The 16,825-nt window shown below is 37.4% G+C and overlaps 1 protein-coding gene across 1 annotated transcript in view; it reads right to left on the bottom strand.

Annotated features, from left to right (window-relative positions):
• The window catches only part of SGCG (sarcoglycan gamma), a 134,746-nt gene that overhangs the window by 39,773 nt on the left and 78,148 nt on the right, over positions 1-16,825 (bottom strand). Inside the window, exon 5 of the mRNA XM_004386558.1 lies at positions 605-677. Within this exon, the coding sequence (XP_004386615.1) occupies positions 605-677 (73 nt within the window). The remainder of the gene's footprint in view (positions 1-604; positions 678-16,825) is intronic.

The raw sequence follows: 16,825 nt of genomic DNA, 5'->3' as shown, positions 1-16,825 counted from the left end.
AGTCTGTAGGTTCTCTTTTGACTCTTTTGGTGAAGTCTTTTGAAGAGCATAGGTGTTTGATTTTTAGAAGATCCCAGTTATCTAGCTTATCTTCTGGGGTTTGTGTATTGATGGTTATGGTTTGTATCCTATTAATGCTGTGTATTAAGGCCTGTACTTCCAAAACTCAGCCAATGAAAACCCTAAGGATCACAATGGTCTGATCCTGTTGTGCATGGTGTACCTATGAGTCGGGGGCAACTCAACTGTAGCTAACAACAGCAATGGAGACAGTGGGAATAAGAGGGTGTTCCCAGGTTGGCATAAATGGTTAAGTACTTGGCTACTAACCTAAAAGTTGGAGATTTGAGTCCGCCTGGAGGCTCTTTGGAAGAAAGACCTGGCAATCTACTTTTGAAAAATCAGTCATTGAAAACCCTATGGAGCACAGTTCTACTCTAACACACAGAGTTGTCATGAGTCAGTGTTGACTCAACAGAAACTGTTTTCTCTTTTTTTTAATAAATAAGGAAACAGTGTGGTAATAACTACTAAAATATTATCACAGCACATGTCCAAGTGTCTTCTATAAGAAGGTTTCCTTATATTTGAACAAAATTCTTACCTAAGCTCTTGAAACGGGTCAGCTTGGACAAGTGGTGTCTCCACTGAATGTTCAAAAAGAGCCCCTTCAGGACCTAAACAAAAGGCACAGATGAATCAATAAAAAAGTACAATAAATAACATGAAACGAATTAAACAAATTAAGTGAGGATGGTGAAACTTTGGCTCATGTACTTTGGACATGTTATCAGGAGAGCCCAGTCCCTAGAGAAGGAATCATGCTTGGTAAAGTAGAGGGTCAGTGAAAAAGAGAAAAATCCTCAACGAGATGGATTGATACTGTTGCTGCAACAATGGGCTTAAACAGCAACGATTGTAAAGATGGCGAAGGACTGGGCAGTGTTTCGTTCTGTTGTACATAAGGTCTCTGAGTCTGAACTGACTCGATGGCACTTAACAACAACATCAGCAGGGAGGAACTAATTTAAATTAAGGCAGCAGGTATGATTTTGTATAGTAAAATGCAGTTGATCCAAAGCTTAAAATAAATAGACATTTGTGAACATATAGACTTTGTGGGCAAGGATTTCCAAAAAGAGCAATGGTCCAGGGTCAGGAAAATGTAAAGTGTGGCTAGGAAAGAAAGAATCATCCAGCTTATTGGGGAATTAAAGGCTTCAGTATAGAAATACAAATGAACCTTTCATATTCCATTTAGAGTCTTTCTCTGCTTGAGTTTTATGGGCATGCATACAGACAAGGTAAGCAGTACTATATGGCCTTTAGCCCCATCACCATTTCCTGAAGTGGCCTGTTCCTATCTGAGGGCCTGTCTCTGGTTCAGGGGCTGCAGCTCCATTTTACAAATAATTGTTTTTTTCTCACTCAGTTTCGAAAGGGCTCAGGAAGTATCCTCACATTGCGCAGTCTTTCACTTTAGGAAATATGGAAAACAATTAAAAGGTGTATTTTCTAATCTCCTTTGTACTAATTTTGATATTCCCCCCCACAAAACAAACAAACAAACAAACAAACAAAACCGGATGCCATCCAGTCAATTCCGACTCATGGCATGGTGAACCCGTGCGTGTCAGAATAGAACTGTGCTCCATAGGATGTTCAATGGCTATGATCTTTTGGAAGTAGCTTGCCAGACCTTTCTTCCAAGGCACCTCTGGATGGATTTAAACCACCAACATTTTGATTAGCTGCCGAATGCTTAATCATTTGCCCCATCCAGGGACTCCATTTTGATATTAGGCATTGAAAAAAATTGCTTGGGTCACTGCAGCAGGTGAAAGTTTCCTAGGAACGAGGATGAGACATCATAACCATGTGTGAAAGTTCTTGTCAGCAGCCCTTAAGTTAGGTGAAACATGCCCTCGTATTTTCTCCACAATACTACTATGTTGTTGTTAGTTGCTGTCGAGTCTGATCCAACTCGTGGTGACATTATATACAACAGAAGAAAACCTTACCGGGTCCTGTGCCATCTTCATGATTATTGGTATGTTTGAGCCCATTGTTGCAGCCCCTATGTCAATCCATCTCACGGAAGGTTTCCTTAGCTTTCACTGACCCTCCAAGTTACCAAAAATGATATCCTTTTCTAGTGATTAATCTTTCCTGATGATGTCCAAAGTAAGCAAGACAAGTCTTGTCATCTTCATTTCTAAGGAGCATTCTGGCTGTACTTCTTCCAAAAGTGATTTACTAACTGTACTAACCTTGTTATAATAACAGCTTCTCTAGTAATTTTGTTTAAATATGAAGACATAACAAAAGCTCATATTCAAAGTCCTTATAAAAAAATAATGGTTTGTGGCATGTAAGTAAAGGAGGCTTAAGCACAAAATGAAAATTTTAAATCATAAGAGAGATTTAGTAGCATAATGAACATAAAAATCATAATGAACAGAACATAAAGGAATATAAGTGAAGAGTAACTTTTTATGAAATTATAGTATATGCAACTTATATTCAGATAAAGAACAGATCCTCATATATATACACTATAACACATCTCTTTAAAATACTACTTAAGTCAAACCTAAATTATAATGGTGACCATTATGTAAAGTAAGATTACACCAAGCTTTGGAGTTTCCACAGTAAACTGTGCCAATCAAACTTCATAGTACAAGGTCTGGTTTGCCTGAAATATAGACATTTTTTTGGCTTGGAGGGGCTATAATTTAAGATGATAATTTGCTTCTCCTGATTTGCAAAATATAAAAGAAAAAATATATTTCAAGTCAATCACTAATAAGATAAGCAGAGATGTGCTAAGTATAGTTTCATACTTCAAGTGTATGTATTGTCTTTGGATTAGAAAGCATTGTTTGAAACAAAAGTATGCTTTGATGAGAGGACCCTAGGATGAGCCTTTTAAATAAATAAAAAACAAACAAAAAAACCTATTCCTTTACATAGCTGAGATAATAGGCACAAGAGGAATCCCATAAACTTTTGTGTGATTATTTTATCTATCTTAACATAAACAAAAAGATATGCTGATTGAGAAAAAAGTATCAACACATTTTACTGTATATAAGTATAGACCCTTGGTAAAACCAAGCTAGCAATGTCAATGTATTCCAATTGCATAGGCAGTTTTTATTTGAGCACAACTTCAATTATTTTTTCCTCTACCAGCTGAAATTGTTCTAAGAATGCCAGTGGCAGTATTTTACGAGGAAATATGACTCCATAATTAGTTTTTAAATGTATGCCAATTACTTATCTTCTAATATGACCATAGTTAGCTATATTACAGCTACATGTGATTATGGTAATGTACTTATAGGCAGAAATACAATCTACAAACTGAAATGTATTATCTTTAAACGAGACCAGAAGTTTCTCTATCATAGAAAATTTAAACTCTCAAATTATATGATCTTGATTATATTATTACTATTCAGCTCCAAAGTAAATAGTCTGCAGAATCTACCTGCATATGACAAAGTGGAAGTTCCCTTAATGGTTTCATAAAAGAATTTTCAGTAAATGGTTGTTAAACTTCAATGTAATTATATTTCCTTTATGTTTATACTCATTTAAAAATTCTGAACCAAGATTATATGAAAAAATATAATTGGTGTAGCATCTGTTCCTTGAGGAAAATGGAACACATTATTTGAAGTTGTAAGACCTACATTTTAGACAGAGAAAATAAATCCACTATAAAAAGTCATTATATAAATCATGCATTAAATGACCCTGCACAATTTGCATTATTTATACAGGAAAATATAATGAAAACAGGCACAAAAAAAAAAAAAAAAGCTCAGTTTCATAATGTTAACTTTTTTTCTAGAATATAAGTCTCAAAGATTTAGATATAATAAAGGTTTGGTCATTTTCACTGTAAAGTATCAGGAATATTTGACTGACATCATTCTTCTCTTATGAATTCTAGAGAAATTTGTGATGAATGATACCCATGCAAAGATCTGCAGTAAGATCTGTGGTATGAGATGGGTTGAAAGGGTGGTGAAGGCAACTGAAGAGGGGTGTGTCCACCAGTTGTGGAGATCATGGACAGAGCTCAACAACTGGGTGGGAATTTTCTCCAAGTTGCTTCCAACACTCCACCATTGCTAGGCATTTTAGTTATAGAAATGTATAGAGTCCAATATTAATACTTCTATTCAAACTGTGGGTAAAATATACTGGAACATTAAGTTAGAATTTTGTATCTACATGACAGCTGTTTATTAAGATTAATTTCATACATGTATTGAGCACTTATGGGCTAATACAAACTTTTCAGGTTGTGCAAAAAATCCCTTTGCTCCCCTTCATAGCCAAACTTCCTTAATAAGTTATTTCCACATAATATTTCTACTGCCTTCCTTTCCATTCACTCTGCAAGCATTTTAAACTGCTGTTTGCCCTTCTACTCCAATGAAAATAGTCTCATTAAGATAATAATTATCTTCATTATAGAAAGCCAAAGGAAATTTCTGTCCTCATCTTTCCTAAACCCAAATTGCTGGCGCATAATCTGTCTTGGTATCAGGAAAATGTCTTTTCTGCTTTTCTTCCCAACATATTGTCTGCTTTTTCTCATTCTTCTGTGGTGGCTACTCCTACTTTATCTGGCTTCCAATCTTGGCGCTTCTTAGAGCTCTGTTGATTGATGACACCCACATTTATATCTCTAATCCAAACCTCTCTTAGGAGCAATAAATAGTCTCACATATTCAGTAGCTGAACTAACGATCCATTTGGCTATTTCATAGGTATCTTCAACTTAAGTGTCTAAAACATTAACTTTTAATTTCTTTTGCCATGCAAATGTATTTCCTCCTCCCCAGTCTTCCCCATTACTCAGATAATGATGCCATCACTGAGAAACAAATATCGTCTTTGATTTCCTCCCTGAATGATGACCATTTATCTGATCTATTAGGAAATCCCTGTGTTATTTGGAGCCATTCATGTCCCTCTAACCACACTGCTACCACCTTGGTCCAGAACACGATTTTATATTGCCTGTACTACAACAACATCCTCCTAACTGCTCTTCCCACTTCCATTCTTTCCTCCCAACAATTTTTCCTATTCTTTTGTGTAATAGTTAGATTGATCTTCTTAAAATGTATAATTAGTCAAGAAGTACCCTCTTCAAAACCATTGTATTTAAAACAAATCCAAAGTCCTTATATGGCCTACAAGACTCTGCATGAGCTAGCCCCTTTCCATCTCCCTATACACCACACTTCTTTCAGACTCAAAGTCCACAAGATTAAAAAATAAAAACAATGAAATAATATTACATTGTTGTTTTTGTTGTTAGGTGTCATAGAGTTGATTCCAACCCAGAGTAACCCTATGTACAACAGAAAGAAACACTGCCCAGTCCTGCACCATCCTCAAAATTGTTGCTATGTTTGAGGCCAATGTTGCTGCCACTGTGTCACTGCATCTCACTGAAGGTCTTCCTCCTTTTCGCTGACTTTCTACTTTACCAAGCATGATGTCCTTCTCCAAGGACTGATCCCTCCTGATAACATGTCCAAAGAACGTGAGACAAAGTCTTGCCATCCTCACTTCTAAGGAGCATTCTGGCTGTACTTCTTCCAAGACAGATGTGTTTGTTCTTTTGGAAGTCCATGGTATACTCAATATTCTTTTCTAACACCATAATTCAATGGCATCAATTCTTTGGTTTTCCTTATTCACTGTCCAGCTTCCACATGCATATGAGGTGATTAAAAATACCATGGCTTGGGTCAGGTTAACCTTAGTCCACCTTAGTCTTCAAAGTTACATGTTATTGTTGTTGTTAGGTGCCATCAAGTTGGTTCTGACTCATAGGGACCCTATGTACACCAGAAGAAAACACTGCTCAGTCCTATGCCATCCTCACAATCGTTGCTATGTTTGAGCCCATTGCTGCAGCCACTGTGTCAACCTATCTTGTTGAAGGTCTTCCTCTTTTTTGACCCTCTTTACCAACCATGATGTCCTTCTCCAAGGACTGATCCCTCCTGATAACATGTCCAAAGTACAGGAGATGATGTCTTGCCATCCTCCCTTCTAAGGAGCATTCTGTTTGTACTTCTTCCAGGACAGATTTGTTTGTTCTTCTGGCAGTCCATTGCATATTCATTATTCTCCAACACCATAATTCAAAGGCATCATATTCAAAATGACATAGATAAGCCCAAATAGAGCAGTTTTCTAAATGAATGTAAATGACTTGAATTTCTCATTAAAAATCAAAATCTATTACACTGAGTTTAAAAAGCAAAATTCAACTAAATGCCAATTACCAAGAAAGGCAAGTAATTTAATGCGAGGAGAATTTTGGCTAGAAGACTAAATTAAAGAAGCCAGATCACTAGAGGCCATCTGGAGCCTTTTATCAATGCTTAGAGAAGTCATTGTACAAAGAAGTTGACGCTTGGAATTGATGTATCCATCAATTTGGATGCAACCTTTTGGATGCAACCAAAAAGGGAAAGTTATCATACTTACAAAGAAGCAAAGCTGGAGTAAAATAATACTGGCCACTGAATTAATCAACATGGAGATATCCTAATGCTAGATTTCTTATGTGAGTTAATATATGTCCTTTTAGTTTAAGCCAGTTTTAATTGGGCCTTTTATTCTTTTCAGCTCAAAGATTGTTGACAGTAGTACCAGGTTCATCAGCTGTCCACAGGGCTGTGTTACAAAGTATTTTTAGTTCTTGGATTTGTACTTGGGGGTACAATGATCTATAAGCAACTTCTAGATAACTGTCTTCATGTCTTTTTATTTATCCTTGTTTATTTTCACTTCTTCAGTTGTTGAAATCTTACTCTCCAGGTCCTTTTTTGTTAGTGACCTTTTAGGTAATTCCAGCATTTCTACAACATCATTTTTAACTTTATGCAATCTTGCTTAGCTGCACAGAAAGGGATAAAAAAAAAACTGAACGAAGCTGTTATGGATTGAATTGTGTCCCACCCCCCAAAAAATGCATATCAACTTGCCTAGTCCATCATTCCCTATATTGTGTGATTGTCCACCATTTTGTCATCTGTTGTGATTTTCCTATGTGTTGTAAATCCTATCTCTATGATGTAATGAGGTGGGATTATCAGTAGTTATGTTAATGAGGCAGGACTCAATCTATAAGATTAGGTTGTGTCTTAAGTCAGTCTCTTTTGAGATATAAAAGAAAGAAGCGAGCAGAAAGACATGGGGACCTCACACCACCAAAAAAGCAGAGCCAGGAGCGTATGTCCTTTGGACACAGAGTCCCTGCACTGTAAAGCTCCGAGACCAGGGGAAGATTGATGACAAGGACCTTCCCCCAGAGCCAACAGAGAGAGAAAGCCTTCCCCTGGAGATGGCACCTTGAATTCGGACTTCTAGCCTCCCAGACTGTGAGAGAACAAATTTCTGTTTGTTAAAGCCATCCACTTGTGATATTTCTGTTATAGCAGTACTAGATGACTAAGAAAGGAGCCTACCACTAAATCTTGTTTTTCTCGTTAGTGATGGGAATTGGGTATTATTACAAAATCTTATTTTTCTTCCTTAATGTTGGGTAATGAACACAGCCTAGAAAACTGTTGCCAAAGAGCCAAAATACATTTAGGACAGTCAAACTAACAATTGATCATCTGCAAGAAGTCAGTTCTGACAATAGTATATAATACTTTTTTTTTGAAGACTACATTCTGATGCTATTCCAATAATATATTCTGTAACTGAGCTTAGAAAAAGAGACATTCTAACTTTGGTCATTTGGTGACAAATTCCATTTTTAGGGTAAAAATGAGACTGATTAAAGTCCTAGGTCAATTTCAAACTGAGTTTGTGAAATTGTTCGATCTCTTCCATAAATCAGATTTAAAATTATTCTTCCATTTCCTATTTGACTGAAGTCTATATTGAAGATGCTTAAGAATTAAAGAGATGTTTCATCCTGTTCTCTGACCACGAAAGATGATGGCAATGGCAAGATAACTCTCCTTTATCCAAGACAATTAGGAATTTATACAAGTCACAAGTTGGGGTGCACCATCCTAAAGAAGGAACCACTTCCCTCCCTGCTTGCCTCCTTACACCCACCCATGCTTAGGGCAGTTGTGCAAGTGACTAAAGGGAAAAAAAGTGGGAGATGCTTTCAAGTCGTGTTTTCAGTCCCAGAGATAAGCTGGCTCCCTGTCTTTTCTCCTATCATTCTTCTTCCCTTGGATGCCAGCTCCTGCTGCTTTGGCTGATCATAAAGAGATGCTCAGATGTGAAAGCAGCAGTTGGGCAAGTTAAAATATATCTCTAAAAAAGTCGTCACCTGCTCTGCACCCTCACAGCCATTCACTCTTTATTTCTCCCATGGACCATTCCAAGCATCTCGTCATTGGGCTCTCTGCCTTCACTTTTTGCCCAGGGATTCCTGCTTTTATAGGCTGTCATGGTGATCTTTGAGAAAAAACACTTGGATGTCCACAATGGTAAAGGGAAAGGCCACTTGGAGTCCATCCATCTACACAGGCCTAATCTTTTATAGCAAATATTGGGGAAAAATTTGAATGGGACTTTATCTTGAAAGAGGAATCCCTGAATAGTGCAAACGGTTAACATGTTAGGCTGCTAACCAAAAAGTTGGAGTCCATCCAGAGGTTCCTCAGAAGAAAGGCCTGGCAACCTACTACTGAAAAATCAGCCACTGAAAATCCTATGGAGCACAGTTCTACTCTGACACAAGTTGGTTTCCCTGAATTGAAGCTGACTTGACAGCAACTGGTCTGGTTTTTTTTTGTTTGTTTGTTTGTGTCATGGATTGAATTATGTCTCCCCAAAATATGTGTATTAACTTGGCTAGGCCATGATTCCCAGTATTGTAATTGTCCAACATTTTGTCATCTGATGAGATTTTCCTATTTGTTGTAAATCCTATCACTATGATGTTAATGAGATGGATTAGCGGCAGTTATGTTGATGAGATCTGCAAGACTGGATTGTGTCTTAAGAGAATATCTTTTGAGATATAAAAGAGAGAAGCGAGCAGAGAGACAGTGGGACCTCACACTAGCAAGAAAACAGTGCTGGGAGCCAGGGTCTCTGTGCTGAGAAGCTCTTAGTCTAGGGGAAGATTGATGACAAGGACCTTCTTTCAGAGCTGACAGAGAGAGAAAGACTTCCCTTGGAGGTGATCCCTGAATTTGGACTTCTAGCCTACTAGACTGTCAGAGAATAAACTTTTGTTTGTTGAAGCCAACCACTTGTGGTATTTCTGTTATAGCAGCACTAGATAACTAAGGCAGTTTGTTTGTTTACCTTGAAAGATTAAATATTCTTATTGTATTTTATAATAACTATGAAATTATATCAAATAAATAAGGAATAAATCAAGTTTGTTTTTGTGTGTGTAATTTTCCTAACACAATAGGAATTGTATGATGGCTGTATTAGTTTTCTCTTGTTGATAACAACTACAACAAGCTTAGCTATTGTAAACGATTTCTATCTATTAGCTTGAAGTTCTGTAGCTCAACAGCCCAGAGAAACTCATGTGGGTTCTATGCTCAGGATATCTTACAATTTTTCCCCCAGAGGACTTTTGTCAATGCCTGGAGGCATTTTTGGTTGTTACGTCTTGGGAGTGGAAGGTAGGTTGCTACTGTTAGTGTGTAGAGGCCAGGGATGCTGCTAAACTTCCTACAATGCACAGAACAGCCCCCACAGCAAAAAGTGATCCAGCTGGAAATGTCAATGGTCCCAAGGCTGAGAAACCCTGAGTTAGATAATGTAGAGAGTGTGTCAGATCTTGGATAGAAAAACAAAACACGGAGAGAAAACAGCCAGCATTGATGAATGTCTTGTTTTTCTTTAGTCACAAGATTTAGGAAAGCCAAAAGCACACAGGAAGTCCCTGACTTTATTTGAGTTACAACAACCATCTTTTTTTTTGGGGGGGGGGGTACATCTTATAATTAAATATGTACTACATACAATGTTGCAGTATGTAATTTGCTGATGTTATCATTCTCAGATGTTCACTTGCAGATGTTCTATGTTATTATTTATAAAGATACTGATAATAAAAGGCAATAATAATGAAAAGTAAAGAACAATGAAGTATTTGATTGTGCTAGCAAAGTTTCAAAATTGAGGTGTTCAGGCTGGGTTTACAACAATGAGTTAAATCCACACCACTTTTGGGTGAGCAGGGGAAGGGTACCCAACTAACAGTTCTCAGGAAAAAAAAAAAAAAAAGTTAAGTAAGAATGTTCCAGGGAGAAGTATGTCAAGATTGTTGTCAGAAAAAAATGTTTGCACAGACTGTTCTCAGGAAATGTGTGTAAGAAATAGATTAAATGATATGAAGAATTTTTTTTCTTCTCTTGGGTCTGCAAAGAATGTATATAAAACCCTTGCTTCCCTGACCTCAGCAGAGCACTCTGTACTTCTGCTTAGTGGTGCCCAGCTAGAGCTATTGTATTTCTTCAAAATAACTCTTCACTTAAATCTTTACAGAGTAAGAATTTTGAATTACACTATGACATTTCTGGTGTCAGAAGTGGGATTTTGAAGGTGCATTATCTTTCGTGGCCCCAGAGAGCCTTCAAGGACTTGGATTCTGGTACCAGCCGAGCTACTTGGGCTCTTCACTTTCACGAACTCTTGGGAGCTGCTCTAAGGTAAATGACCTCTTGAATTCAAGTTCCACTTTCCTGTATTAGTAGTTCTTCGAGTTTTATGGTTGAATTTGTTTCTTCTTGCAAGTGCACTTTGTGTGCCAGAAACATGGGAAATGCCAAGTCTAGAGGCAGCTCAGAGCCGCCCTCCAGACTCCTGCCTACTACATGGACAAACACTTTGATCCTTTAATCTGTGCATTTTTGTTTGCCTGGTGTAACCTTACCAGAGACAGTTTGGAAAATCAGTGGCTGCTTTGAGGTTCTTTTGAACTTTTGGTTTTTCTGTGCAGTAAATTGGAAAAGAGAGGCTCCCAAATTAAACAATCTTGATGGATGCCTATTTTGATTGGTAATTAGGAGCTTCTAAAAGACATCAAGACAGTTTAGAAAATCAGTAGCTACTTTAGGGCACTCAAGTAGAGAAACTAGCATATTTAAGGAGGCCTGGTGGCATAGTGGTTAAAAGCTTGGCTGCTAACAAAAAGACTGGCAGTTTAAATCCACCAGCCACTCCTTGGAAACCATATTGGGCAGTTCTACTCTGTTCTATAGTGTTGCTATGAGTCAGAATCCACTCAACGGCAATGGGCTACGGGGTTACAGGTTAGTATATTTAAGAAAATAAGTCGCTATCTGGCAGAATGAATAAGGTTCAAAAAGATTGAAACCAGGTTTTGTATGGTTGTTATGAAGGAATCCCAGAATTTTTAAGCTGCAAAAATGTGGGCAACTTTTCGAGCTTAAAAACCTCTAGTGTGCTTACCAACAGAAAGACACCTGTAAGAGGATAAGCTGGGATATGAGATGGGCCAGAGCAATAGGCTGCCCACCAGCCACAAGAAAACTCTCATGCAATAAAGGCACACAGTGAAACAAAACATCAACCAAACCTGGCAGACTCTCTACTAAGAATTTAATTTGACTCTGAGAGACCAAAGTTTCCACCTATTCTTAACATGGTTGATAAATGACCTTGGATTTCCCCCTACTGGGATGCTGGTCCGGGATTCATGTTCAAAAACACTGTAAGCTGAAAATACTTGAAATTATTTAAAATTTCAATGTTCATTTTGGGAAAATGAGTTCCCATTTGCATTGCCTTTTTTTTTCCCCTCTGGAGAACTTTTATTTGATGCTCAGGTTTTGTCAGAGGTCTGAAATCCCTCCATTCAAGATTCTGGCAAATTAATGAGTTTATTTAGGACCTGGTTTTTTTTTTTTTTCCCCTGTTGAACTGGGTCGATCTTACCAGAGAATTGTTGTATATGTTTTAAGAAACTGAATTGCTTATGTTGTATGGTATTGTATAAACCTAGTTTTTTTTGAACTGACCCTACATCCCAAAGAGTCTATGTAGTTTCTCTGTTTTGTTTTGTTCTGGAATCTTGCTTCAAGTCTAAAGTGTTGTGTCTGAGTTTCTGTCTAGTATCAAGTTAGAGGCCATGGCTAGCAGCTGAAGTTTTTCATGAGGCTGTCTTAAATCTCAGTCCTTTTCTCTTCCAATAGAAACTGCTTTTTGCACCTGTTTTATGATCTGGGATTTTAGTAGCTACTCTGAGAAACTTTAATATAAATTAGTCTATTTTGAAAAGTGCACTGAAAATGGATGAATTGTTTATTTTCATAACTGCTTTAAGAAGGACAAATAATTATAAAATTTCTTCTCTAAAGGATCCTATAAAGAGATAGTGTTATGTAAATGTAATAATTTCCCACCTCTGGGTAGTATTATTGAATTAGATTATAATATTTCTTCAAAAAACTTACTCTGATCAGATTAATAATAAATAAGCACTTACATAAGTTAAATAGTCCTAATATTCCCTGGAATTAATGAAAATAAATTTGTTCTGACAAAGATTTTTATATTTATGTCAACCTTGAAAACAAAATCTTAAAAACAAACCTTTTTAAGTAACTTAAGCTAGATATTATACAAAATATGATTTATTTATGGAAAAGGGAATTTATTTGATATGATCAAAGTTCTTATTTGCTGTGGGTAAAAGCTTGATGGATTAATCTGTGAGAATTTTTAAGAGCTTTAATGTCAAATAACATATAAAACAAAGAATTGTGTTTCTTTGATTACTGGGTTAAAGAGTCAATTTTATTCTTTGTACAATCTACTACGAAAGCAAAGGTTCAAAAGAATAAATTCCTGAGTCAAAAACCAAGCCACAAACCTTTGGAAAAAGCTAAAATTGTACCCCCTATCACCCCCAATCTTCTGGCTTAATGGAAAGGACTAATAGCCTAACAAAAACTGAATTAGCCCAGCTCTGTGAAACCTTGAGTTTGCCTTGGACTAAGGTCTTCCCCTTGGTTCTTTTGAACTTAAAGTCCACCCCATTTAGATTACATAAACTTACCCCATACAAGATAATTACCAGGAAACCCATGATTGTCCCCTTAGTTGTTTGCACTGACTCTAATATTGTTGAACCTGAATTGCTAAATATTGTCAATCTTTAGCCCAATGCTCTAAAGAATATTTTTCACAGGTTAAAGAAGGCTTTGATGACCAGAAGCCAATGCCTCCCAAATTACCTAATATTTCCCTAGGAGAATATGTATATTGGAAAAGACATCAATTAAAAGACTCCTTAAAACCTCATTGAAAAGGGTCATATCTAGTACTCCTCACCAACCTGTGTGCTGCCAAACTAGAGGGAGTCAAACCCTAGATACATCTGTCGCACCTAAAAAAAAGCTAAGACATCTCTATGGATTAGTCAGACTTCTGGAGAACTAAAGATTACCCTAAAACATTTCAAGGGCCACAGAAGTAGAATGCTAGCCTCAAGTTCACAGAACAAGATCTCATGCATGTTACTGAATTTTATGGACTTTGCTTTATAATTGTAACCATCCTTATGTTATTAGCCCTGCTTTATAATTGCCATCTTATCTCTTATAAATTGTCCAACATGAAGGTCTACTTAGTCTCCATCCTTCTCCTTTTAGTGACTTCTTCTAATGGATGGAATGAAAATGTATTTGTTAAGTTAGCTCAATCAGTGGCTAGTGTTAGCAATTTGACTGAATGTTAGACCTGTCATCCTCATCCCTGATCTGGACATGAAAATTCAAACACGTTAGCATCCCCTGTATTGAATTATAATCATATATCTAATGCTATTGTTAATCGTAACATTACTTTTAAGAGAGCTGTAAGTGTTAGACTGTGGCATTCCCCTATGTTGTCAGTTTAACCTCAAGTACCATGTTTTAATCTAATCTGTATTATAAAATGAGGGACAAATCTCTCCATTTGTTTCAAGGTACATTTACCTGGTCCCCTTGCTAAGTTTGCTAACCTACTACAGTACTCCCGAAATGAACTTCCACTCCAATATACTGACTCCTAGGTATTCCATAAATCTATCTCAGAATGCACACTGATTACCAAACTGCCTAAACAGAGCTATACCTCCCTCTGCACTAAACTCTGGAGCTCATTGAGATTATGGCATTTATCCATTTATAATAATTCTTTTACTGAAAACTGGCTCAAGCAGGTCAATAAAACCATTACATTCCCAGACAATTACATTGGAAACAATATGATCTGTACTCCTCATGGGTATGTATTTTTATGGAGAGAATCCAATTGCAGCACAATGAAAGACCCAAACCCAAGAGATGAACCCTAGGCTTGGGCCCTGCCTTGCTTAGATGGCTGGAGAATGAGAGGTCAATGCATGCTAGCCCTTATGGGAGTCCCACTAGATATTAACTCTTATAAGGGAAATTGGACATTATAGCTTACATTGGACTAACAGCTTAAAGATTCTAATTTGAAATAAAAGAGACTCTTTTCCGGATCATAATCCAATAGTCAACAAGTCTGGAATGGGATAGGTATTCCTTCGAGCACTTCTACCCAACTGTGGCATCCTTCAGCTTGAAAAATCTATTCACAAATTATCTGCTACAATGGATCAAACTGCTGATGATATTGCAATGGAATGGCTGCTCAACAAAAGTCTTTAGATTCCCTATCTAAGGTTGTATAAGACAACTGAATAGTTCTTGACTTTATTTTAGCCAAACAAGGTGGAATTTGTGCCACTGCTAATATCTCCTGCTGTACTTAGATAGAAGGAGTGCTGGTTGTGCAGCGGTTAAGTGCTTAGCTGCTAACCAAAAGGTCAGCAGTTGGGACCCACCAGCTGCTCCATGGGAGAAAGATGTGGCAGTCTGCTTCTGTAAAGATTACAGCCTTGGACACCCTATGGGGCAGTTTTGCTGTCCTCCAGGGTCCTATGACTAAAAATTGACTAGATGGCAATGGGTTTGTTTTTGGTTTGGTGCTTGGATAAACACCACAGGAGAAGTAGAAACAAGATATTAGGAAATTCATCAAAGGCCTACTTGGTTGCATTCAATCCCTCCCATGCCTGACTATCCCTTCTTAGATATCTTTAGTTGGCTACCCAGTGGCATTAGTTCATAGTTGTGCTCCATATTGCCAACTAGATTAAATAGTTTAACTCTTGTAATTATTATTGTGTTGTTGCTGTTGAGTCATTTCTGACTCAGTGATCCTATGTAAAACAAAATGAAACACATCCCAGTCCCGTGCCATCGTCACAATTGTTGCTGTTTGAGCCCATTGTTGCAGCCACTGTGTCAATCTATCTCATCGAGGGTCTTCCTGTTTTTCCCTCTAACTTACCAAGCATGATTTCTTTCCCAGGGACTGGTAACATGTCCAAAGTACATGAGATGAAGTCTCAGCATCCTCATTTCCAAGGAGCACTCTGGATGTACTTCTTCCAAGACAGATTTGTTCATTTTTCTTGCAGTCCATGGTATATTCAATATTCTTTGCCAACACTACAATTCAAAGGCATCAATTCTTCAGTCTTCGTTACTCATTGTCCAGCTTTCACATGCATACGAGGTGATTGAAAATATCATGGCTTGGATCAGGTGTACCTTAGTCCTCAAAGTGACAGATTTGCTTTTCAATATTCAAAGTGGTCTTTTGCAGCAGATTTGCCCAATGTGATGTGTCATTTGATTTCTTGACTGCTGCTTCCATGGGCATTGACTGTAGATCCAAGTAAAATAAAATCTTTGACAACTTCAATATTTTCTCCATTTATCATGATGCTGCTTGTTGGTTCAGTTGTGAGGATTTTGTTTTCTTTATATTGAGGTATAATCCATACTGAAGGCTGTAGTCTTTGATCTTCATCAGTAAGTGCTTCAACTTTTCTTCTCTGTCAGCAAGCAAGGTTAAATGTAGTATGAAATGCTTATCTAATTCTTGTAGCCAGAAAGGAATTCCCATTGCTATGCAGAGAGTTATGTATTTTGAGGGAATTCATAATATAAAGTTTGTACAGACTCATGCTGGTCTTCCAGGACTGAAACATTGGAAGACAACCCTTTCTCATTCCCCAGAGTGTTGTGTCTTGACTTTTATTGAGTTCAGCCTGAATATGTCCCTTCCATGCGGCCTTGTCTGCTGCACTAATCCTGACAAAGTCAACTCACCTTGAAGATGAGACCTCTTAACCTAACAAGGTGAAGAAAAGGTCCTGACCATCTAAAACCCTTGGCTAAAACAAACAGAGTCCTTGCAGAAGAAAGGTTACTCTATTGTGGGTGATCAGCATCACCTAGTGAGGGTTTGATCAAAAGGGGGAATGTGCTAGCAAAGTTTCAAAATTGAGGCATTCAAGCTGGGCTTACAACAATGGGTTAAGTCCACACCACTTCTGGGTGAGCAGGGGAGGGGTAACCAACTAATTTAACCATTAGCAGAAACGAAAAAAGAAAAAAGTCAAATAAGAATGTTCCAGGAAGAAGTATGTCAAGATTGTTCTCAGAAAAAATGTTTGCACAGGCTGTTCTCAGGAAATGTGTGACAGAAATAGATTAACAGATATAAAGGAAGATTTTTTTTTTCCTCTCTTGGTTCTGCAAAAAATGTATATAAAAATCCTTCCTTGCCTGACCTTGGCAGGAGCACTTTGTACTTCCCCTTAGTGGTGCCCAGCTCAAGCTGTCCTATTTCTTCAATATAACTCTTTATCTAAATCTTTACAGAGTAAGGATTTTGAATTATGCTATGACACAACTTACATCAGAACTGATTTATGATGGAGTCGTCAGAACAG

Source organism: Trichechus manatus, unplaced genomic scaffold, assembly GCF_000243295.1.
Source record: "Trichechus manatus latirostris isolate Lorelei unplaced genomic scaffold, TriManLat1.0 scaffold00168, whole genome shotgun sequence".
Classification (NCBI taxonomy): Eukaryota; Metazoa; Chordata; class Mammalia; order Sirenia; family Trichechidae; genus Trichechus; species Trichechus manatus.
This window is presented reverse-complemented; position numbering and strand designations above follow the sequence as displayed.